Genomic DNA, 23,270 nt, shown 5'->3' on the forward strand with positions numbered 1-23,270 from the left:
GGTCGCATCCGATTACTTTCTGCATGTGCAAGTCTAATTGCACTGTGAACCTGTTATGTACCGAGTTCTGAAAAGCATGCGCGATCTGAGGTTATTTTGGTCGAATGGTCGTTGTGTTGACGACAGGTTGAGGGCTATATGATAGATGGCAGGTTCGAGCACTTTATCCATTTAGAAAATGCACTTCGGGAAGAGGCCTATTGATTACATATTCGTTAACGATTATGCGTTACCAAGAGGAGGACCTCAAAGTACTGCAAGACTGAAATTTGCACATGCTCGAGGTGAGTATAAGTTCTTGAGAGATCATGAGTTATGCTTCGTTGTAAAGATTTTGTAAACTTCGACCTTGTCGACCGAATCGCATATCTTTATATTCTTAACGTTCGTGAGGTGCGCGAACACCTGCCCGTAGCTGCTAACATACGTAGATGGCTACTGATTCTGCCATATGCAGAACGAACACGAGCTTTGCGATCCTTCTTATGTCGATCTTTGCAGCATTCGGTAAACAATCCATATACTCGTCCCCTATAGTGTTCTGAACGACTACATTTGGTAGGGATCAGCACATGGCGCAGCACTCTGGTAGCAAATCATTCAGCCTTGAACTCGCTAGCAAGGCGCATGCCACTCATGCTATCGAATATATGACAAGACTGCAATCATGACAACGTAGTTGCAGAACAGTTCAAGACTGCCATCATCAGAATCGCAACCAGGAACTACAAACGAAAATCCTCTGAGCCCGTTGTCCAACAGTCAGCAAAACAAGGTGTGTATGCGTATTTCAGGCCGAGAGAGGGCAATCTAACCTCTCAAGGGACACATTGCTAACCTTTCTGCTATCAGTAGACCTAACTCGCAATGACTACTCCATCCACTGTTGCCTCACAGACGGACCTCCTGCCGGAGCAGCCAAAGCACCCCTCGGGGCCTTCACAGGAGAACAACAAGAATGGTGAACCAAAGGAGGAGACGTTTACCCATGAGAAGGAACACTTGACCAAGAAACAAAAAGCAAAGCACTATACCCACAACATACTGGATGCGATTGTGAAGGCGGGTACTGGCGGCGGAATGGGACCATGAGATCATGACAAAGATGATGCTAGAAGTTCATATCATGTTTCTTAGGCAAGCAAAGAGTAGAGTAGAAGGCATCCCCCAGAGTGTCTTGTGCGAACGCTGTTGCCAGCAGTGTTCAGTAGGGTGGTTTGCATCGTTGTCAGTTCATCTGAATGACTTGCAGGGGCTCTACTTCACGAGTTGAGGATATCTATCTGTAGCAATTAGCCTCTCCACTATCAGTGGGTGTACAAAAGAGAATGCGGCAGAAGGAGGAATTTATATCGGCTTGCGGATGGAAAACAAGACATGACGTCATGTGTATCTTTGTCATTGGTAAGGCTGAGCACACATCACACTGAAAGCCCTATCTATATCACTACCACCCGGGGACGCCAGACTAGAGGTCTCTTGATAGCTTCATTTTCTATCATGCAAACGACGCGCAATATTAAGAAAGGGGAATGCACGGTTCTATATGTGTCGCGATGCTAATTACATTACATTGTTCATTTCCTAATCTCCCCAGAGATTGCCTTCATGCATCAACCCTGGCTTACGCCACACCGAACACCGTTGTAGGCGTAACATCGAACTCCTGCAGAGGGGCAGCAAATTGGTTGTAGATGGTTTTGTGCGATCCAGTGAAGTTGTACGCGGGCCTAGAGGTGGTCAGTAAGGGAAGTCCTTGATATTAAATGTCCCTATCAACTCACCTGTCCTCATATCCGGCCAACACGAAGCTGATTAGAATCTCTTGAGGCAAAGTAGACTCTGTGTCACTCTCCGGGGGCCTTTCGCTGAGCTTGGCAGCGACACCGTTGTTCACACCTTCGAGGATCTGGCAGTTCTCGTACCAGTTGCCCTTCCTGTAATATCCGTTCTCGTATCCGTTGCAGTAGGCCTTCACGCCGGCAATTTGGCCCTCAACGGTAGGAACAGTGACATTGAAGTTGTAGTAGCAGCCCGAACGCGCGCAGCCAGCTTCCCATCCAGACACGTGCCAGTTCCAGTTCTCAGGGATGGCAATCTGACGTTGTACAACGGGCGACGAGAGCGCGCCGGCGGAAAGGGCGAGGAGAGTCGTGAAGGAGACCATTGTGATTATATCCAGAATTTTCAACCGTTGACGATGGGTGGTGATTATGTGAAAAGCTGTTGATTTGTAGGAGAACTGCTTTGTTTGCGACTGTGTGATTAACACATCTTGAAATCCTGCGATGTTTATATTGCCGTACGAAAAGGGCCGACTTTGCGTTGTACAATATTGGAATCCATGTTGCACGTCATAGGTCAAGGCCCAAGCCTCGTGGTCGACTTCTTTGGGAGGGATCAGCCCGAACAACATCGAATGCAGGGTCGCCACCCTAGGCGAGCCCCACCCGCCTGCCCTGCATGGCCACCTCCCCGCTGTTTATATTGCTCAAAATAACATCATAAAATTTACGCGGTGTAAGTAGTGTCGTTGGCATTGTTCCGAATTTCCGCTTGACACACAACAGGTACAGCTCGGACGCCCTCCGCCCGAGACGAAGCGCGGAAGCGTCGGGAGGTAGAAAGGGTGGGCGCTGCAACGTCACGTGTGGTTACATGATCTCCGGCGATTAATGGACGGTTACAATATTGATATCATGCGGACGCTTCTCTATGCTCGCCGCGTTCTAACAGCGCGCCAATATCGATGCCGAGGCTTGCGTAGCTCCTGGCAAGATGCGAGAGCTCTTTGACGTAATGCATGTTTGGGGTTTAATCGCATATGGCTTTTTCGCTCCCATCCATCTACCCTTCATCTCCATCTACACTTCGTAGTCGTGCTCGTCTCACCGGCTATGAAATCCTGTCCCGGTACAGCTGTCGTCCTCGGTCGGCGTCGCCAATCCACTGGCCCCAACCAGACCTTTTACCATAGACTCGCACATGTATTCATCCTCCGCAGCAACCTCAAAGTCGAACCTCGTCACATCCTCCTTGAAAGGCCATAGATATTGGCTCGTTACCCTAATTATGCTCAATTCTCTTCCTTGACTCTCGATATCAGATGAAGATCTTACCGATGATGCTCATCACTGGCCTGATATTCTTCTAGTGCCTTCCTATCTCGGTGGAAGCTGACAAGAGAGAACTCATATCCTTTACTTCTCTCGATCGGGTCGGTTATTGAGGGTCCGCCAACGACGAGACGTCCGTTCAGTACGCAAGGGAGCGACTTCAAAGTCTTGAGTTGAGTGACGAAGGTCTCTTTGTGGGCCTTGGAGACACTGGGGAGGAATTTAAAAAGCACTGTTCAGTGTTATCAAGGATACTTCTCCGGTGTCTGTAAGATCTTTAAGGTAATATGCTTACCAATATGTACCACAGTCATGGCTGATATGTGCGTGGAGAGGCGGTAAATGTAAACAAGTGAGAACTTGTTTGAGGCGCACTGCGCGATAGATTTTTAAGATGGGATGAATGCGTGTACCCTGAGATATAGTGGGAAGAGCGACAGAGTGTGAACGTTGCCGCGGGAAGCTTGGTCCGTGGGGGATGCGGAGAATGTCCGCGATGGCGACAGCTGCATGGATCGCTGAAGTGATACTCCGTCAGCTTTCTGATGCACAATCAGATACAAAGTATTCCGGTTTGCCGATTGCGTTACTCTCTAGATCATACGTTTGGAAATATAAATGCAGAGAGTGTTATGGATGTGATATTATCTGAGGCTACACGGGTACAAATGCCCCTTTCGCTACGACGAACCGTTGACAACCAGAGGTTTTGCGCCCACCTTGCGTGCCTCTGCGTTCAGTGCATCTATCTCTGCCTGTACTAGTGGAATGCCTGACTTCTCCCTCCGTTCCTGCTCTATCTGTTCCAGCTCGCCCGGAAAGTAGATGCGATCCACCCCAGCAGCTTTTTCAGCACCCACTGTTCTATCGTACAGATACTGCATTCTCTCCTTGAAATCTTCCAGACTCATGAACAGATCGGGCTTGATAGCGACCAGGAAATGCCCTACGTCAGATGGTTTGGATGGGTCGTATGGACCAGTGACGTGACCAGCAAAGGCGGAGCCAGAGAGCACTCCAGAGAAAACGTCCATCATGATTGCCAATCCTGATCCCTTTGGACCGCCCATGGGCAGCATTACGCCTCCGTCGAGAGCCGCTGCAGGGTCGTCGGTAGGTTTGCCGTCCTTGTCAAGGGCCCAGTCTAGCGGGATCTTTTCGCCCCGTCTCTTTGCTTTGTAAATTTTTCCACGTGCTGCAACAGATGGAGCCATATCGAGGATGAATGGGTGGTCTTTTCCGGGTGCTCCACATGCCAATGGCGACACGCCGATGAGCTTGCTTTTCCCACCCCAAGGTGGCAATGCAGGGCTGGAGTTGGTGAAGACCAAACTCATCATACCAGCATCGACAGCTTTTTGTACGATCCAGGCGCTCATGCCGAAATGATTCGAGTGCATGACGCTGGTCATCCCGATACCGTATATTTTTGCAGCTTCGATGGCAGCGGTCATGCCTGAGTCTGCAGCCAGAAAGCCGAATCCGTTGTGTGCATCTACCCGCGAGACCACAGGAGTGATTTGGGTAACCTCCGGTGTTGCAAGACCGTCCAGAACACCCTGTCTTATCCGCTCCATATATGATGGTATCCGGTTCATGCCGTGGGTGTCGACGCCTCGCAGGTCGGCTGCAACGAGGCAGCGTGCTACTATGGCAGCATTTTCGGGAGTTACGCCGTTTCCTACCAATACTGCTTCTACAAAAGCTTTGGCGTCTGCTGCGGCGACATATTGCTTCTGTTCTGCTGTGGCTTGCGCCATGGTCTGTTGGGCTCTAGGTAATGGGAATCTTCGTTAAGCAAAAGGTGAAGGGGCACGAAGAAACGTGAATGAGATGTCAAGACGACTTTTAATAGCGAGTACCTAAATCTGTGACGGGTGTTCAACGAGCTGCTGCTCTAGGGGTTTTTGCTGTGGTGAGGATGTTGGCGGACGGGAGCGGGGTTTCCCCGTAGCATTTGCGCTACCGCGGTTTTCAGATCTCGGACCTTCCCCGTCTCCTCCATTCCAACCCTTGTCGACACTTTCAGACTCTTCACTGCCGTTTCGCATGGCCGGACGAGACTCGCTTCGTAATCCACGCTTGAGATTGTCGTGTGCACGCTGCCAGCGGCGCAAAATTCGCGTAAGTGATGCGCTAGACGCGAACGTGGCTGACGCGAGGCCAGTGTGACGCGCAATTACCAGCATGCACCAACTGCAGGAAGGCGGGTGCAGAGTGTACCGACGGAGAGAGCCTGCGACTCCGGTCTGTCCCAGATGACCCAGCTGTGTCGCGTCTGCGCAGGCGCGTCACATGGCTCGAAGCCATCATCCGGGAAAGACTGCCTGACGTAGACCTGTCTGTGGAAGCTCCCATTGAGGGTTCCGAGCCGCCTGAGGAGCGGACAGTGATTCCGTCGGGTCACGGTGACCATCGCAGTGTGTCTGTGGACAACACGACAGCTCTACCTTTACAAGCTGTTGCTCAGAATGATCAGCGGGCCCACGAGATTGGTCTCATTTCTGTAGGTACCGCAGATCAGCGCTATCTTGGCCCATCGAGCGGCTACTTCCTCGCTCGCCTTCTGCTGGGCGACTCTCCACGTAGACACGACCGACGTGAGCCTGTGGACTACAATGCCGGAAATTCCACCAATCTAGCGCAATCACTTATCGATCAACTGGTCTGCGCAACCCCTGGGCCCTTGCCGCTGCCAGGAAAAGCTCAGGCGAATGAACTCGCCCGTATCTACTTTGATACAGTGCATCCTCAGTACCCGATCCTCCATGAACCTTCCTTCATGCAGGGCATGAACTATCTTTACGATTCGCATGCACAGACGCTTGAGAACGATGCCTCGGTTGCATTCCAAGTGAACATGGTCCTCGCAATTGCCACAAGCATACTGTCCTCCCGAGTCAGGTCTCACGTGCCCGGCGAATCTTACTGCCTCTCTGCGTTGCAGCACCTTGAACGGCTCAATGTCCAGAATTCTTTCTCTGGTCTACAATGCATTCTATTGTTACTCATCTTTACGATCCACAGCCCGTATATGAGACTGAACGTCTGGTATCTGAATTACCACTGTATTGCCGCTGTCCTAGAGCTGGGTTTGCAGAGAGACGTCACCACGTCTTCTGGAATCTCACTATTGGATCAAGAGATGAGGACTCGCGTATTCTGGACTATTTTCACATTGGATAGAACCATCGCAACCATGATGGGACGTCCTATTGGTCTGCGCGATGAAGCATGTGACCTCAGGGTATGCGGGAAATTGCATCCTTTGCACCTGTGCTAATCCTTCTTCCAGTTGCCTCAGGATATCGAGGATCACATGCTGACTGGCTTGGAAAGCTCGCAGGTCTATGGAACTGGCAACATGGCTCTATCCATTCATCTCTTCAAGTTGGCTAAAATTAATTCAGAGATCAAATACGTTGCCAACAGTATCGTACGCGAAGCCCCTTCGTACGCCTATCCGCCGATATCCGACATCAACGCGTGGCAACGGGGTATGCTTGCACAGCTTGATCAATGGGGTTCATCTATTCCGCAAATCCATCCTCGCCATACATACGTGCGCACACTATGCGAACTTCGCTACTACTCTATGAGAATACTACTCTTACGACCCAGCCCTGCCATTCCGAAACCTTCACCTGAGTCGTTAACAGAGTGTTATGGTCTTGCGTGGCGGGCAATTCATGTCTACGACAGACTCTATCGCCAAGACCAGCTCGTCCATGACTGGATGGTCTTGCACGGCATCATCTTTAGCACCATCACTGCTCTGTACTGTATCAGAGCAGTGCCAGAACTCGCTCGAAACACAGAGCTTGACGAACTGATGACCAACCTGAGCTTGAGCTTGAGTCTCGTAAGTGTAGCAGGCGAGTATTGGTCAGGGGCTAAGCGAAGTCGTCAAATCTTGGATGACATGGGAAGATCTACCATAAGATGGATGAAGTATCTGAAAACGAACAACACTGATGAGCTCGGTATCAATGGCTCCGGAAGCGAAACAATACAGGCTCCACCAAACCCAAGTATTCCTGATCCAGCGGCTATGGACACAACACTGGGCGGTTATTACCAAGGACTCAATTCCGCCAACACATTTGCAGATACGACTCCCTCGGCTTTGAGTCTGGAAGACAGATTCTGGGCAGATCCGCCCCAGCAGTTCACATTCGGCGACATAACAAATGTTGATGATATTATGCATAGCTTATTTGAAGACTTTGTTCCGCAGATGAACAATATGCAAGACTAGTTCTGGATTCTGAATTAAAGTATAATTTCACTACTACACTGAACCGAAATCGGCCAGACTGAAGTTACTCGGGTCCTGCGGCTGTCAAAAAGTCGAAATCTGCTCCTCGGCTTGCCTGGTTGACTGATCGCATGTACAATCCTCTATAACCCCTGGTATGCCGTTGGGCCGCTTTACCTATCGCGTCGTATTCCTTCTTCCTGGATTCGATCCTCCGCTTGATCTCTTCATCTGGAACATCGAGTTGTAAAAGTCTCCTCTCAACGTCGCATATGATCTCATCGCCACTTCTCACAATGCCCAAGACGGATTCAGGATCTGCAGATTCCGGGGAGATGTGCAAAACAATGGTTCCACCAGCTGTGCCACTCATTCTTCCATCTGAAAGGCGGAGCATGTCTTGTACACCCTGCTCCCCGAGCTTGCGTGGAATGGGGATCAATCCAGCTTCGGGCATGCCAGGATTGCCGACAGGACCGATACTTTGAAGCACCAAGACGCTGTTGGCATCAACCTCTAAATCCGGGTCATCGATTCTTTGCGCAAGATCTGCAGAGTTCGCGAACACCACAGCTTTTCCTTGGTGGCGCAACAGTCTTCGATCTTTCGACGCACTAGCCTTCATCACAGCACCCCCAGGTGCCAAGTTACCCGTGAGCACAACGAGAGACGAGGAATCATAGAGTGGCCTCTCCAGCGGATGGAGACAGTTCACTGGGCTGTTTCGGGGTACCGGAATATACGGTGTGGAAGCGATCTCCTCGCCAAGTGTCTTCCCAGAAACAGTTCTGGCACTTAGGTGCAACAGGGGCTTGAGCTCGTGCAACAGAGCCAACATACCTCCGCTGTTGTGGAAATCCGTCATGTAGTTTTCTCCGCTTGGTTTTAGATCGACCAGCAATGGAGTTTTTCGGCCGATTTGGTCGAATGTGTCGAGATTGATGGTCCCTGCGACATCAGGATGTCTTCCGATTATTGCCATCAGGTGAACCACCGCGTTAGTCGAACCGCCTATTGCTTGGAGCACCGTGATCGCGTTGAGGAATGATTCCCTGGAAAGAACTTGTTGCGGCTTAAGCTTCGTCGCAGCTGCTTGTACTGCGAGCTTCCCGGTCTCTTCAGCGATTCTTAATCTGGCTGAAGAGACAGCAGGAGCTGTGGCGCCTTTTATTGGCATCATTCCCAGGGCTACGAGCACGCAAGCCATTGTGCTGGCCGTTCCCATCACACCACACGTACCTGCCTGGGACTAGTCAATTTCCGATTGCATGGCAGCATTGATTGGCTTACCGTCGGCGCAAGTTCCTCGTTTATCGCCGAGATGTCTTCCAAATCTATCGTACCGGCACGGAAACTGGCCCAATTGTTTCTGCAATCGGTACAAGCTCCTAGTCGAACGCCACGGTGACTCCCAGGCATCATCGGTCCTGTTACCAGATGCACAATGGGTTTGTTCGCTGAGATTCCGCCCATCAATTGTGCGGGTGTCGTTTTATCGCAGCCTTTATATCGGGTCAACGTGAATCATACTCGCTCCATATGAGATCTTACCTCCAATCAGGATCACCGCGTCGCACGGCTGCGCTCGAACCATCTCTTCCGTATCCATGCTCATCAAATTTCTCAAAAACATACTTGTAGGGCTTGCAAAGCTCTCATGTAAGCTGATGGTCGGGAAGTCGATGGCAAGACCACCGCTCAGTTGTACGCCCCTTTTCGTTGCTTCTATCAACTGGGGGATGTTTGCATGGCATGGGTTGAAGCTGGAGTACGTGTTGACAATACCGATGATGGGTCGTGATAATGCATCCTCGCTATAACCGAGGGCCTTGATGAAGACTTTGCGAAGAAAGAGGGAGAAGTGAGCGTCCCCATATGATGTCAGACCTTGACGGAGCCCTGGAGCATCGCTAGGAATGGGCGTGTTGAGATCGTAGTCAGCGTTCGGGTGCTTCTGTTGTTCTGCCATCACTGGAACTTGTTTTAAATCGCGACGGATTGCTTTTGAAGTACTGTGGAGTGCAACATGCTTATAGGATGAACCCTGGTGGGGTTAGCCGGACGGACATACTCCGCGGTAACGACATCAGTTGCTAATCCTAACAGGGCATAACGTCATGCGGGGACGCGGCAGTCGGGGCAATTCCGTTGCTACCGAAAAGGATCAGATTCGACAGACACAGCAACTGGGTACGGACTCAAGCTTGAGATGTCATCTGGTACAGATATTGACATCACCCGGCCAGCTTTACGTTGCCCTCCCGAAGAAATTGATAGCGAGTAAATTCCTTAAGTGAATCGCGATTGAAAACACAACCTTGGCAGCTTCTAAAAATTCTCAGATTGTCATTATGCTGGACCTCAAGGGCAAAGTCGCACTTATCATCGGGCTCGGCCAAACGGGAACAGAAGGATGGGGCATCGGAGCTGCATGCGCAGTTCTCTTCTCTCGACAAGGCGCCCTGATATTCGGCGGGAACCGTACCCTTGCATCCACGACGAAAACAACACAAACGATACACGAAGAAGGTGGAGTCTGTGATATCGTCACTGCAGACGCGACGGATTCTTCCTCTGTGAGAGCACTCGTAGCTGCTTGCCTAGAGAAACATGGCCGCATCGACATCCTCCTGTGCAACGTCGGTGTTTCGGCACCCGGGAACCCTGCAACAATGAACGAAGAAACCTGGGACGCACAAATAAACATCAATTTGAAGAGCGTGTATCTAGCATGCCACCACGTCTTACCCGTTATGGAAGCGCAACCTACCGGCGGCGCCATCGTCTGCATCTCCAGCATCGCAGGCATGCGGTACATCGGTAAGCCACAGATCGCTTACAACACTGCGAAAGCGGCGATCTTGCAGTTTATCAAGGCTACAGCGGTCATGTATGCCGATAAGAATGTTCGGCTGAATACCGTGGTTCCGGGGTTGATGGATACGCCGTACACCAAGAGTCTGGCGGACCGGTATGGGAGGGACTATCAGGAATTCAAGGAAGGAAGAGATCGACAGGTGCCGATGGGCAGGATGGGAGATGCATGGGATGTGGCAAACGCGGCGTTGTTCTTGGTCAGTGATGAGAGCAGATATGTTACTGGGCAGAAGATCGTTGTTGACGGAGGGATTACGGCGAGTACTGGGAGGGCATGACCGTGCAGAAGCGTTGCAAATGATAACAAAGAGCATCGATATTCATCATCAATTGCTTGGTGGTATACTTCAGACGGGCGTAAATTTGACATTTGGAGTGCTGCTACCAGATGACCCAATCTTGGTCATTGATGTGCTGCGACCGGACACACAGATCATCTCTTCTTCATGCCCAATTGATCGGGTCCAATGCCAGCCCTGGAGGTTTGTTTAAGGGGTAAGTGTTTTAGGGGCGTCAAGCGTTCCTGGCTTGGCCCAACATGTAGAGGTGGCTGACTCTCGTAATTCACGCTGAGTCATCTGGTCTGGTACCAAAACTCATACGAGGCAACAGCGATGCGGAGGTAACGATAGCACTGCACAGAAGAGCGCGCATCGCTGCGTCACTGTCTCTCATGTGAAGAGATATACCGGCTTATGGCGAGGGACCTTTTATTGCTCAAACGCATGTGCTACCCGGAGAATCTCTATCCTCCGAAATTTCGATGTACACCAGACACACTTGTATACCTTCCAGGCAGACAGGCGTACACTAAACATGATGTATAGTACGACAACTGCTCAAGATGCCGAATTATGACTTTGAAGCGAGTAGCTTCTCCCAATACCTGCCATAAATTCGCATCTTTCGGCTCCAGTCCTACCAACACTCGATACGTACCGCGAATGCTTGTGCCTTTGAAAGTTTGAGGACAAATTGAGTATAGCTCATTTGCAGACAATCTGTCACACGTCACAAGCAGATTTTCCGACCACTCGTGGTCGTATAGGCAGGCGATGATCTCCCGCAGTAGCGAGCGGCTGAAGTGGCCCCCACATTGCCTCGTCACATTCGCGCCTCGCGACGCTTCGTTACCCTAAAGTGACCTCCTTCGCATTGCGCGCGACCACTCGCATCCGTATTGCCCCTGTATTCGATGCAGGCGTGATGAGTCAGGAGTGTAAGATTCCGATGCATCACGCACAAGGCCCCTTTGGTTGTGCTGATCGATATTTAGCCACCGCGAGCGCGGCAGATCCTCCCGTGCCACCAATAATCTCCATAACAGCGCCAGAGGATGACTTTTTCCATCCTGATGCACGAGAATTTCTGCAACACTGGGAAAGCAAATATACCGACCGTGCATGCACTGTTTCTCAGGCGGAATTCTTTGCACCAGTGGAATTGTTGGTCGATGAAGACGCCTCGACTTCCAGCGAAGCTCGATTCGAGGACGATGACATCCCCCTACATCCATCAGCACCTCAGATCGTTGTCAGCGAACCAGATGCGGTTTTCGAATCGCGCATCTCTTTGGACGAGAAATCTACTCCTAACAAAGCGTCGCGTGCCGATACGAGAACAACTTTCCTAGGCGATATAGATGATCCAGCGCAAGCTACACCAAAGTTGCGTCAGCGGAGACATAGCACTATTAGTCTTGTACCTGATCGAAAATCATCCCACAACACTCAGCCGCCTGGGGAGGATTCTCAGCCCCGTCCAACCCCTAGACCTTGGACGACAAAGGAGTACCATCCTAAGAATGGATGGAGAATAAAAGTGCGATATGCAGCTGGCAGTCCAACAGGATCGATCGTTGATGTGGTCGTTGTCTATTTGTACAACTCTGCTTTGAGCGACAAACTAGACCGGGATGCGGATATTGCAATGTTCAATCATTATGAACATCCTGAGCCTCCCGATCGAGAGACGTCGCCCACTAGAAAGATCCAGCGTGCAAGAACAGAGCTTGACAAGCAACCAAAAAGAGACGGTATCGGGTTCACTACGCCTAATCATTGGGCCTCACCAGTCGATCCGCATAGGTCGCGACGTCAGCACGTAAACTTATTGACAGATACAAAGATGCTGCGAGAGCAAGTGCCAGGTATGCGGCTCACCACAGTGGGATTTGACATCAAGCCGAACCTAGCAAACAGCCTTAACCCTGAGGCTGCAGCACAGCAATTGTACGACCATCTTCAACAACATCGTAGAGAGCACAAAAGGGCCCCTATGATCTTCATAGGACATACCCTAGGGGGACTGTTCGTCGTTAAGGCCTTGGCAAAATACCAAGATGTTTCACCAATCGCCAGCGATATATTGACAGATACAGCCGGTGTCTTCCTTTTCTCATGTCGCACGACCTTTCCAGATTCTCAGATACAGGTACTCGCTAATCTTTATGGGGCAAGGTCTACTGACAAGCTTTTTACTGAGCTTTCTAAGAGCTCCATTGCGCAAGATATTGGTAAAGCTGTGAATGGTGGGCTGTGTTCCAAGTATCCCCGCACTGAGTCTTCAAATGCGACACAGCGTGAGCATAAGCGATCTCAGTGTGTCTCGATCGGGTTCCCCGTTTTCCAGGTACTTGCTCGAGGCGAGGTCGAAGATGCGCTTGGTAACGTCCTCGGTGTGCCCCTGCGGACAATAGCCATTGGCAAAGAACCATCAAACTGTTTCAGGTTCTCCGGACCTCAGGATCCTGATTTTGTACACTTGATGACGTTGATACACTCTGCCTTGCAAACCCATAAGCTTCTTCATGCAGCAGCTTTGGGTCGGGCCGACGATATCCACTCCATGATTCGAAGAGGAGCGAACGTTAATTTGCGGGATAGATGGAGTCAAACAGCGTTGCAGGTCGCCGTCCGTCTGAATCACGAGAAGGTTGTGATCAGACTTTTAGGCGGAAAAAATGTCGACCCGAACCCGCGAGACAAGTTATCGAATACTCCACTCCATTATGCGGTTCGGACTGGTAATGAGACGATCGTAAGGGCACTCATCCACAACGGCGCAGACATCTCAATCGAAAATCAACGCAAGAGAACTCCTAGGGACCTAGCAGAAAAACAGAAATCGCGTAAACACATTTCCAAACTGTTGAAAAGCAAATTGATGAGTGGACCAGATCAAAGCCCTTCAAGCAAGCTGATCGGGTCAGGGAAGTCTCCTACGTCACAAGACGCTATAATGGCTTGCAAAAACTCTCAAATTACGGTCACGGAGATATATTCCACCAGGAATAGCGACAGACATTGGAGTGTCAGCGTCTCGGTGGACTCGTTACTCTATGGAACAAGCACTCTTGAGGACATACTTGACCAAGTGAGGCCACAAGCTGTCAAGGCAGAGTCGCCAGTTTGTGTGTGGATCCATGTTCCCGAAAACAACATGGTCTGGTTGGAAGACTTGTTTGCTAAGCTTCGTCTCCACCCAGCGATTTGGCAAGACACAAAACGCTCAGTCACGGAATCGCTACGAAACCGCGCAATCACTCCTCATGTAAACTTTGGCGATACCAGATCGCTATTCTTGCCTTATCTGAGTTACGAGGCCAATCTTCGGCAGGCTAGGCGAACTTCACACATCCAAGAAGTGGATGCGAAATATCAAGAGAGAAGAAACGCGGAGCTTCCTTTTGCGACTAGTACGCTATCTGCACTCACGGAGGGTAGCAGTCGAGCGAGCACTGTTGAAAGAAGATCCCAGTTGCAAGTCCCGAAAGGGAAAGATCTGGAGAGCTATCCTTACCTTGAAGAAGATTCGGACTCCGACTTCTCGGACATTTTCGAAGCTGATGATCCCGATGAGTTGGAAGAGGAAGAAAAAGCACTGATCAACGCTTATCTATACAATCCACCAGCTTTGCATGTTCGCCGCACCCTAGATCAATACTACTACCACATGCTTGAAAGTACGCACGAGCGGGATATAGATCAAGTTGTGTCTCGGTGGGCCCAGAAAGTAAAGTCCGAACCAAAGCACAACATCCTAATGGTCGATCAGCTGTGGTTATGGATTGGGCACAACCGCGAGGCCGCTGCACCTGGCGAGCACGAGATGGAATTACTAAGGCGACGGAACCGCAGCAGCGACAGGGTCAGGGTAACTTCACCCGAACGAAACAGGTTTCAATACGTGGTGTCTTGTTTCCCGAATCGCACCGGGAGCGGTCAGCTTTCCCACCGCACTCTCGACGACCTCAGGCTACGGGTACTGGATCCGAACAGTCGGAAGCGAGATCCCATTCGCAAGCCTGAAGATCTCGTTTCAAGGATTATGGAAACCTGCTGCAATATATTCGACAGGATGCAAGATGTGGAGTGGCTTCGCTTCTATCAAATGTTTGAGGACTCCGTCGGTACCATTGACGACAAAGAAAGCAAATTGTTCCGTGTATTTCAGCAAGGGTCTAATCAACTTCTTCAGCTCGACAACGGAAACAAGTACTACAACGAGAAAAAGAATAAGCTACTAACAGATCTGCTTGATATCGGGACAGAAATTGAATTGCTCGTAGAGGTCAAGGACATTCGCGACGAAGTCAACATCATTCTCACAGTCTTGGACATACAACGAAAACTCGTCGACCACATGATCCAGCCAGTGGGAGAGGAGAAAGCCTTGTTAGGTACACCAGTCGTCAGCAATATGATCCAGGCCGACATCAACGACTTCACGAAACTGGACAGCCAGGCCAGGACTATTCAGGGAAAGCTGAATACACTAATGGATCTCAAGCAAAAGGCCGCGAATGCATGGGAAGCAAAGGAGGCCCGCGAGACTGCCGTCGCCGCTGGAAAGCAAGGCAACACAGTACTTGTTTTTACCGTCGTTACAATTGTATTTCTCCCTCTTTCGTTCATGTCGTCCTTCTTTGCGATCGGCATCGCCGCATTTCCTCACAATGAGGAAAGCGGAGAAGTCAACTGGCCTTTGGAAACCATAATAGGCCTTCTGTTCGGCGTCTCGTTATGCGTGTCTATACCCTTGATCATATTTGCCCTCAACATGGACTACTTCGCCTCCGTCTACAAGGAGTTACGGAACAATTATCTCCCTGTCATAGGCACCAATTTGATACCTATGCTTCCACCACTTGGACCAAGCAGCGATCCCACTGCTTATCGCAGACGATGGACAGGACTACTACAGGAGCAACGAGAGAACTACATGAAGAACGAGGACTTGGCAGTGGCAGGACTCAGAGTTGAAGATGGAGACTCTGCCCTTGTGAAGCCAGCTGTCAGCTTTCCTTCAACAGCGTCGTCACACACGTTCATAGAGAAAGACGAGAGCGATTTTCCGTCCCACACGAGGACAAAGCATCGCGGATTCCGCTCACGGCGAAGAGCGCCAGACGACGAAAGTCTTGTCGGTAGCCAGTAGGATGGAGCGGCGGTCAAACTTCATAATCATATCATTCATCTACAGCTCTAAATCTAGCCGTTGACTGGAAGAGCGTGCTAACAAGTACCTGTGCTGACATCCCTCCACTGGTTGGTGGAGGGTCTCCACTCAATCGTCAGACCTTCGCGAGGCTGCACATTGAAAGAGTACTGGTTGTATTCGCCGGTGGCAGGTCTTTGCACGCCAATGGTGCCGTAATTCGATTGGCCTCCGGGTTTCTGACTTGCTGTCTGGAAGTAGCTGAATACCACGCGCCCGATGTCTTCTTCGAAGAGAGTGACCATGAAATGGGTGTAAGAAGACTAAAAGGTGAGTAAGCATGAAAGGAAGACATGTAGCATCGTTAAGAAAGAAACTCACTGAAGCTCCGTAGAATGACATAAAGAACTCGATCGAAAGAGTGCGATGATTCTCATCTCCGTCGATCTGCTGGTAGATACCCTGAGCTGTGCCGCTGTAGATGTACAAGTCCGACCAGTACGGAACCCACGAAGGAACATCAGCTCCATCGTTAGGCAACGACCCATTGGTATAGGCACCTGAGTCTCTAGAGCCGGGCGAGACATAGCCGTTGATGCCGACGATTAAAGTGCGACTGGTGACGCCGTATAGGCCAACCTCGAAGGGAATGTTGGGGATCTTCTAGCCTATGGTGTCGTCATAGTTGCCTGTGGGGAGGCCATTGCTGACTGGGATGATTGGAGTGGGCTGAGTCAATTGTACGGCGGCTTGCCCCACACGAACCGTCTTGGTCACCGTCCCCGTGGCGGTAGAGACCGGAGCTGAAGTTACAGGCTCAGGCGTGAGAGTTGTCGTTGGCGTAACAATAATCGTTAAGGTAATTTAGGAATTGAGGTTGTTACCCACGTCGTTACTGTCGCGGTCGTCGTCGAGGATTTTGTCAGTGATAGGCAGCTGCATACCGAAGAGATGATGGAAGATTTGAAGCTTTGCAGCACACTTGGCATTTCCACAGATTGTGGTGGTTATTGTGTTCGTGGTCGTCGTGGACGAAACGTGCTGTGAAAAAGTGAGAAGGCGCTTCATTATCTTCGACGTGGTTCAAGACGCACAGCAACGGTACAAGGGACCTGGCCGCATGAATTCGTACACCTTGCTACCTTCGAAAACAAATCTTGATGAGATCTGATTAGAAGATCAGCGCTGTCAGATCATTCGGCAGACTTCGTTCCGGCGCAACTACAGGCAGGTGTGAGCTAGTCGACGCGTCCATCTACATTCCGTTAGGAGTAACTGCAGTGTAAAGCTGCGTGATCAGCTCTTGACATCCAGAACCCAGAAAATTCCCGTGTCCAAGCGCCCACGAGAGAAATCGGTCCTTTACGCAGCTGAATAGGCGAGATCACTCCTCATTCTGATATGGCGTGCGTATCGGGAGTTCTAGACGCAGTAAGCGATGTAAGATCGGGAAGGGAAAAGTGCCAATCGTGGGTCGAGCCTGACGTCGGGAGCTGTTCACAGACCATGAGATACCTCGAAAGGCCTCGTATACAACTTAACCTTGGCCACCCCGAAATCAAATCATCAGCACAGCGACTCTCTGAACAACTATCAACACACGGTCCGCAATCAGGCAGCTTGAATACGCCATCCCACTGGCCGCAGCTACTCCCTTTGCATCTGTCGTCGCCGCCGCCGCCACCTGTGCACATGACGGTTGTCTCATACCTGTAAAACTTCTTGGGGCCTCGATCGCGGGCAGCCCCACATGCTGGGATTGCTATTTCTCAAGACGCGTGGTCACAACGCCGGCCCCGTGCACTGCTTGGAAAACTGTGCGGAAGACCGTCAGCACCACTTCGACTATCTCCGAGACCACCAATCTCTCATCTACAACTTAAGTAGCCGATCAGAACTGGTCGCGACCATGAATGTCATACTGACTCCGAAATAGTACTCTGTAGCTTACTGCAACTGAATGGGTTACTGCCACTGAGAAGCCGACTATGACAACTTCCACGACGTCAATTGTCCTCCCTTGGGCTGGTAATGGTGGCTCTGGTCGTAAAGAGGAGGCTTAACCTGAGGCGATGCCAATTGGGGATGCTAATCTCGCTGCTCGTGCTCCTATCGGGCACTTCCCGCTTTCCGTCGCCGAAGCTGCTGAGACCGCCGCTTCTGCTAAACGCCAGGCTACACCACTTACTCTACCTCTATCATGGCTTCGTCCACCTGCGCAACCTTCGGCAAGGGACCCACAGCCGACTGGCAGTATCTCTACAAGCTCGAGTACGCCGGCTTCAAGACTCTCGATGACAACTCTCCTGCGAACAACGCCTGCGCGCCTGCGATCTCTCAAGTGCTGGATGGCTCCTTGGATGCTTGCGAGGCCGCAGGCGACTGCGTTTCCTGGGCAGCCATTCGGTCCTCTCCTCTGGGTGGAGGTTACTTCACAACCGACCTCCGCTTCCGACCGGACTCGTCGAACTGGCTCTGCGTCGCTTACTATGATCAGACTCCGGCGGCTTACTACAATGTTGACTCGCCCGGCGCTAGCCAGTCGTTTGGGTAGACTAGGCGACCTTGGATGTCTGGAAGGTGAAGAGTGTGCGAAATGGGAGGGATAGACAATTCGAGGAAAGGGTAGATTTATTAATAGCGTAACGATGATGATAATGAATGTGATAAACTTACCAAGTTTCGTATCAAGAACTTACCTGGTGACTGTGAGGTCTACGATTATTGCATGAGCATACTACTTGCCGTGATCCTCGTCTGCTGGAAACTAGACCTTCTTCAACGGCCTGACCTCACACAAACAATCCGGCAACCACCAACCCACGTGTGGCCCCTCGACCATCATCTCCTTCCAGACCTTCTTATCTCCACCATCGAACCACGCAAGTCGACCTCGCATGATACCCACGACAGCGACGAGATTCAGCCGCTGCAGCTCGTACACCTCCAGCATGTCATCATACACCTTTTCGATCTCTACTAATGAAGCGCAGCTACTAGGGTTGCGCAGAAGTGTAGCGAAGTGCCGCGTCTTGGCCGCCGACTTTTGTATCTCCACAGCCCATTGTGGGGGCGGGAGGCTGCGAGATTTGGGTACGGGATTGGGTTCACCTGGACCTTTGCTCCTATCTTCCTCGAAATCAGAGACAGAACCGTAAGCCACGCTCGTCTGCGCATACGTTTTCTCCTTCTGCTTATAGAAATGCTGGACCTTGTAGTCCAGCAGTGCGAGTTGGCGAAACAGCTCGTAGTTTGCGTCTGCGATGCGCTTCCGCGATGCGGCGCCCGAGAGGCTGTACCACTTTCTTGGCTCGAGATAGGCTGCGATGTCGTGCGAGATGGTCTTCATGGCTCGCTCGGAGGTAATATAGGCGGATAGGACATCGCGGGCGATTTCGAGGGTGATGGGCTGGCCTTCGATGAAGGTGATTAGGACGGTTTTGAAGGGGAACATAGTGGGGAGTTGGGTTGTGAAGATCAGTGCTTTGTAATGAAACGGTTTGGGGGAGATAAGTCAGCTGACGAGTAGTCGTGTAGGATGAATCTATGAGACTTTCTCCTAGTTGGAAGTTATGTGGTGACAATGCTGGTTTTGGGCCCGAACAAGGTTCGCGATAGCCGCGACAAAGTGTTGTGGTATTGAGAGAGAGATTATTTGGTCGTGCACTATGTGATATTAGAGCTGTTCACATTGCGCAAGTACAATGTCTCCGATATGGACACTGGGAGAAACATATGCCGATGGGAGACACGCGGAAACATGGGGGAGATTTGACTGGCGACTGCGTGAGACAGTGATCACGACGATAGTAGCGGCCTCGGGATATGCGTTCGAATTGTTGCCAAATCCGCTGGTACACTTTACAAATACATACCTAATTCAAATCAGTGTGGGTATCGTTCCGTAGCCAGCTCCCTCTATCCTGCCAGTAATTTACAGCGTATTCGATAATAATCCTACAACAGCACCAAAGCCTACGCATCTACGCCCAGTCTTGCCAGGCTCTCTTCCCTGCCTAAGACGACCATGACATCGTAGAGACGCATCCCCTCGTCTCTATCCGTAAGCGCTTTCCTCAGGTAATGATACACATCTTTCGAGCCAGCCTTGCCCTCTGGCCGGGCATCAATGATTTCCTTGATCTTGTTTTGCAAATGGTCTCTGTCCCACTCTTTGGCGTCCTGCAGCGCCTTGACAGCCTGCGGTATACCTTCTGCTGACGTGACCGACTTGGGATGCCGCAGGAGCTGAAACATGAAGGAGTTGCGGTACACGAATTCGTTAGCGTTGGTGTAGTTCTCGGAGTCGGCCTGTATAACGCGTTTGATATAAGCGTCAGGAAGGAAAGACTTGCCCTTCAGTTTCGTCAAGTCTGCGTAACTGAATTTGGAGTCGGGCATGCAGAGAAGACCCACGACGCTCTGAACCATCTCGTCGAGACCTTCACCGCCCGCCTTGGCGCGCAAAGCTGCGTGCTTGCGCTGCAGGAAGTGCAACTTGCCCATAGTTACGGTTGTGTTGCCCTTTGTGAACTTCAGCGAGAAGTTCTTGACTAGGTCGTTCAGGTCCATGACATCCGACTTCTCTTGGTGCGACCAGCCGAGCAAGGCAGCGAAGTTCGTCAATGTCTCCGGGAAAATCTCCATCTCTTGAAAAGCTGTGATGTCCGTATCGAAGTTTCGCTTGCTGAGCTTATTGCCTTGCTCGTCGGCGAGTAGACCTACGTGTGCGAACTCGGGAGGCGTCCAACCAAATGCATTATACATGGCAATATGCTTGGGCGTAGATGGCATCCATTCCGAACCCCGAATTACGTGCGTGATCTTCATGTGATGATCATCTACGACGTTGGCGAGGTGGTATGTCGGGAGACCGTCCGACTTCAACAGAATTGGATCTTCGTACGCAGTCTCGACAACGTGGCCGCGGCGCTTGAGCGGCTTGAACTTGCCGTATACGATATCGTTGTAGTTGGGGTATTGGTCCGGAACGCGCAGTCGTATAACGTGCGACTCGCCCTTTGCCGCGCGGTCGTCTGATTCTTCCTTTGGTACATCTGCGCATGTGCGATCGTAGTCTGTCGCCATGCCCATCTTGTGTCGTTGCTCCGCAAGCGCGTTCAGTCGCTCCGCAGAGCAGAAGCAGCGGTACGCATGGCCATTGTCCAGCAGCTTTTGCGCATGCTCTTGATAGAGCTCGCTTCGCTCTGATTGCCGGTACGGCCCGTACGGACCGCCAACTTCTGGGCCTTCATCCCACTCCAGGCCCGCCCATCTTAAGTCCCGGTAGAGGCGCGATTCAGCGTCTGCTACTGTGCGCTTCTGGTCCGTGTCTTCTATCCGGAGAAGGAATTGGCCGCCCGTGGCTTTTGCTAGGAGATAGTTGAAGAGTGCCGTTCGCAGGGAGCCCAGATGGAGATAGCCAGTCGGAGAAGGCGCGAACCGCGTGCGCGCTGGGGAGGAGGGAAGAGCGAACGGCTTAGCTTTGGCGCCGGATGCAGTCGACTTTGCGCGCACTGAAGCCCGCGAAAGGCGAGCTAGACATGATCTGCAGGTATACGAGGGCAATTGAGACCTCAATAATAGCGGAAACGACATGATGTACGGACGAATGAGCTGAGATCCAATGGCGCGTTGCATGCCAAACCCATGGCAGAACTTTCTTACCGCCTTCGGCGAAATGGTTGGGCCGGCGTCGTTGCGCGAAAGTTGCAGCTGCAGTTGCCTCTCGGTATCGCAGAATTTCGTGTTTGACTGTTCCGAAGCGCCTATAGATACCCTTGTTTTTCTTGTAGATATTGCTCCCCGTACCCCGACTGCCGGCATCCACATCGACGCGTCACAAATTTCACCCCGCCATCGGCCACAGTCAACAGTAAGTTCTTCGCACGCAGTGGGATGCCCCGCTAACATTTCACAGTGGCCGACGTAGAAGAAGTCGATCTCTATGGTAAGACGAGGAGAAACCGTCGCTGCACCATGTCTGACTGTAGCAGAGGTGCTCTCCATCTCCAAGGGCGCGTCCAAGGCGGAGATCAAGAAGGCCTACCACAAGGTTCGTGCATCCTCCATGCCATTTGTTTGCCCGTACAGGTAGCGGGGCAAGCATGCTAACTATCGAGACAGGCCGCGCTGGCGCACCACCCTGACAAGGTCGCAGAGTCTGAACGCGCCGAGGCCGAAGTACGCTTCAAAGCAGCCAGTCAAGCATACGAGATCCTCTTCGATGACGACAAGCGACACCTCTACGACACGCACGGCATGGCCGCCTTTGACCCTTCGCGAGGAGGCGGCATGGGCGAGGGACCCGACATCAATGACATCTTCGCGCAAATGTTTGGCGGCATGGGCTTCGGAGACGGCATGCCAGGCATGGGTGGTATGCCCGGTATGGGTGGAATGGGTGGTATGCCAGGCGGAAGGAGACAACCGCGCAAAGGGCAGAACGTAGAGCGCGAGTACGAGGTGTCGCTGGAGGAGCTGTACAAGGGCAAGACTACCAGGTTTACCAACACCAAGCAGGTGGTGTGCGAAAAGTGCAAGGGCAGCGGTGGCAAGGAGGGCGCCAAGGCCCACCAGTGCAGTCAGTGCAACGGGCAGGGTGCGCAATCTTCCTTCCACGCGTTAAGCTGTACTAACTGTCTGCAGGTCAGAGGGCTGTTCTTCGACAGGTGGGCCCCGGTCTCGTGACCCAAGAAACCGTTCCTTGTGGTACCTGCTCCGGTACTGGAGAGATTATCCCCGAAAAGAACCGCTGCAAGAGGTGCAAGGGAAAGAAGGTCGTAGATGGCAAGAACGTCGTCGAGCTGTACATCCCTCGCGGAGCCCGGGAAGGCGAACGGATAGTGATCGCCAACGAAGCAGACCAGAAACCAGACCAAGAGCCGGGAGACGTTGTTTTCGTGATTACAGAGTCGCCACACGACACCTTTGAGCGTGCAGGAGCAGACTTGAAGGCCGATCTACACATTACTCTCGCCGAAGCGCTGACCGGCTTCAATCGCGTTGTCCTCAAACACTTGGACGGCCGCGGTGTTCAACTGAACGTCAAGCAGCCCGAAGGGAAGGTCCTACGGCCAGGCCAGATCCTGAAGGTTCCCGGTGAGGGCATGCCGATGAAGCGCAGCGATGCCAAGGGCGACTTGTACCTCGTAGTCGAGATCGAATTTCCGGAAGACGGCTGGCTCAAGGATGACGCTGCGATCAAGAAGGTCCGCGACGTGCTGCCAAAGCGAGACGAGGACGAAGAGAAACCGGAAGAAGTCGAAGAGGTTGAGTTCGAATGGGATGCGGATCCGGAAGACTTTGGTGCGGGTAGCGGCGACCCACGCGCCGGAGGTGGATGGGAAGACGATGAGGAAGAAGAGGGCGGACCGCAGTGCGCGACACAGTAAACGACTTGGAAAAATTGCATTGGGAGGCGTTTGCGGGAAACCTAGACGTAGGATCAACGGGATCACGATATGTGCATTAGATCACGCTTAGATATCGTAGCGTCTCATGTGGGCGTGTGCGTGCAAAACATTCGGCATTGCAAGTTGTCCATGATACTCAGATCGTTCACAGCTTGTGCAATTGTC

The 23,270-nt window shown here is 51.6% G+C and overlaps 11 protein-coding genes across 11 annotated transcripts; 3 read left to right on the forward strand and 8 right to left on the reverse strand.

Annotated features, from left to right (window-relative positions):
- Positions 1–1,624: 1,624 nt before the first annotated feature.
- Positions 1,625–2,167, reverse strand: CC84DRAFT_1213023 (uncharacterized protein; the record flags this gene model as incomplete). The annotated part of the gene is made up of 2 exons (XM_018182496.1): positions 1,625–1,730; positions 1,785–2,167. 2 exons carry the CDS (start codon positions 2,165–2,167, stop codon positions 1,625–1,627), a joined length of 489 nt encoding a protein of 162 aa, XP_018039977.1.
- Positions 2,168–2,743: 576 nt separating this feature from the next.
- CC84DRAFT_1160732 (stress responsive A/B barrel domain-containing protein) lies at positions 2,744–3,519 on the reverse strand. The gene is made up of 3 exons (XM_018177569.1): positions 3,412–3,519; positions 3,120–3,348; positions 2,744–3,066 (listed from the first exon to the last, which is right to left on the reverse strand). The coding sequence occupies exons 1-3, from the start codon at positions 3,428–3,430 to the stop codon at positions 2,889–2,891; spliced, it is 426 nt and encodes a 141-aa protein (XP_018039978.1). The 5' UTR covers positions 3,431–3,519; the 3' UTR covers positions 2,744–2,888.
- Positions 3,520–3,739: 220 nt separating this feature from the next.
- On the reverse strand, positions 3,740–5,050 carry CC84DRAFT_1160733 (malate dehydrogenase). Its single transcript, XM_018177570.1, has one exon. The coding sequence runs from the start codon at positions 4,874–4,876 to the stop codon at positions 3,797–3,799; it is 1,080 nt and encodes a 359-aa protein (XP_018039979.1). The 5' UTR covers positions 4,877–5,050; the 3' UTR covers positions 3,740–3,796.
- A 233-nt stretch (positions 5,051–5,283) lies between these two features.
- Positions 5,284–7,374, forward strand: CC84DRAFT_1084983 (uncharacterized protein; the record flags this gene model as incomplete). Its single annotated transcript, XM_018174077.1, has 2 exons — positions 5,284–6,363; positions 6,412–7,374. Coding segments are annotated over 2 exons (2,043 nt in total), but the record flags the coding sequence as incomplete, so codon positions are not given.
- A 64-nt stretch (positions 7,375–7,438) lies between these two features.
- CC84DRAFT_1172163 (dihydroxy-acid/6-phosphogluconate dehydratase) lies at positions 7,439–9,343 on the reverse strand (the record flags this gene model as incomplete). Its single annotated transcript, XM_018179962.1, has 3 exons — positions 7,439–8,617; positions 8,665–8,876; positions 8,926–9,343. The coding sequence occupies 3 exons, from the start codon at positions 9,341–9,343 to the stop codon at positions 7,439–7,441; spliced, it is 1,809 nt and encodes a 602-aa protein (XP_018039981.1).
- A 382-nt stretch (positions 9,344–9,725) lies between these two features.
- On the forward strand, positions 9,726–15,690 carry CC84DRAFT_1213027 (uncharacterized protein; the record flags this gene model as incomplete). Its single annotated transcript, XM_018182497.1, has 2 exons — positions 9,726–10,512; positions 11,528–15,690. 2 exons carry the CDS (start codon positions 9,726–9,728, stop codon positions 15,688–15,690), a joined length of 4,950 nt encoding a protein of 1,649 aa, XP_018039982.1.
- Positions 15,691–15,767: 77 nt separating this feature from the next.
- On the reverse strand, positions 15,768–16,632 carry CC84DRAFT_1213028 (uncharacterized protein; the record flags this gene model as incomplete). Its single annotated transcript, XM_018182498.1, has 3 exons — positions 15,768–16,013; positions 16,072–16,353; positions 16,579–16,632. 3 exons carry the CDS (start codon positions 16,630–16,632, stop codon positions 15,768–15,770), a joined length of 582 nt encoding a protein of 193 aa, XP_018039983.1.
- A 1,013-nt stretch (positions 16,633–17,645) lies between these two features.
- CC84DRAFT_1235301 (uncharacterized protein) lies at positions 17,646–18,283 on the reverse strand (the record flags this gene model as incomplete). Its single annotated transcript, XM_018183844.1, has 1 exon — positions 17,646–18,283. A coding segment is annotated over one exon (534 nt), but the record flags the coding sequence as incomplete, so codon positions are not given.
- Positions 18,284–18,457: 174 nt separating this feature from the next.
- CC84DRAFT_1172167 (uncharacterized protein) lies at positions 18,458–19,144 on the reverse strand (the record flags this gene model as incomplete). The annotated part of the gene is made up of 1 exon (XM_018179963.1): positions 18,458–19,144. The coding sequence occupies one exon, from the start codon at positions 19,142–19,144 to the stop codon at positions 18,458–18,460; it is 687 nt and encodes a 228-aa protein (XP_018039985.1).
- Positions 19,145–19,508: 364 nt separating this feature from the next.
- CC84DRAFT_1160736 (glutamyl-tRNA synthetase) lies at positions 19,509–21,296 on the reverse strand. The gene has a single exon (XM_018177571.1). It carries the CDS (start codon positions 21,286–21,288, stop codon positions 19,666–19,668), a length of 1,623 nt encoding a protein of 540 aa, XP_018039986.1. The 5' UTR covers positions 21,289–21,296; the 3' UTR covers positions 19,509–19,665.
- A 129-nt stretch (positions 21,297–21,425) lies between these two features.
- On the forward strand, positions 21,426–23,254 carry CC84DRAFT_1193363 (uncharacterized protein). The gene is made up of 5 exons (XM_018181290.1): positions 21,426–21,565; positions 21,611–21,640; positions 21,687–21,745; positions 21,817–22,291; positions 22,339–23,254. Coding segments are annotated over exons 1-5 (1,311 nt in total). The 5' UTR covers positions 21,426–21,564; the 3' UTR covers positions 23,085–23,254.
- Positions 23,255–23,270: the final 16 nt, after the last annotated feature.

Source organism: Paraphaeosphaeria sporulosa (assembly GCF_001642045.1).
Source record: "Paraphaeosphaeria sporulosa strain AP3s5-JAC2a unplaced genomic scaffold CC84scaffold_2, whole genome shotgun sequence".
Taxonomy (NCBI): domain Eukaryota; kingdom Fungi; phylum Ascomycota; class Dothideomycetes; order Pleosporales; family Didymosphaeriaceae; genus Paraphaeosphaeria; species Paraphaeosphaeria sporulosa.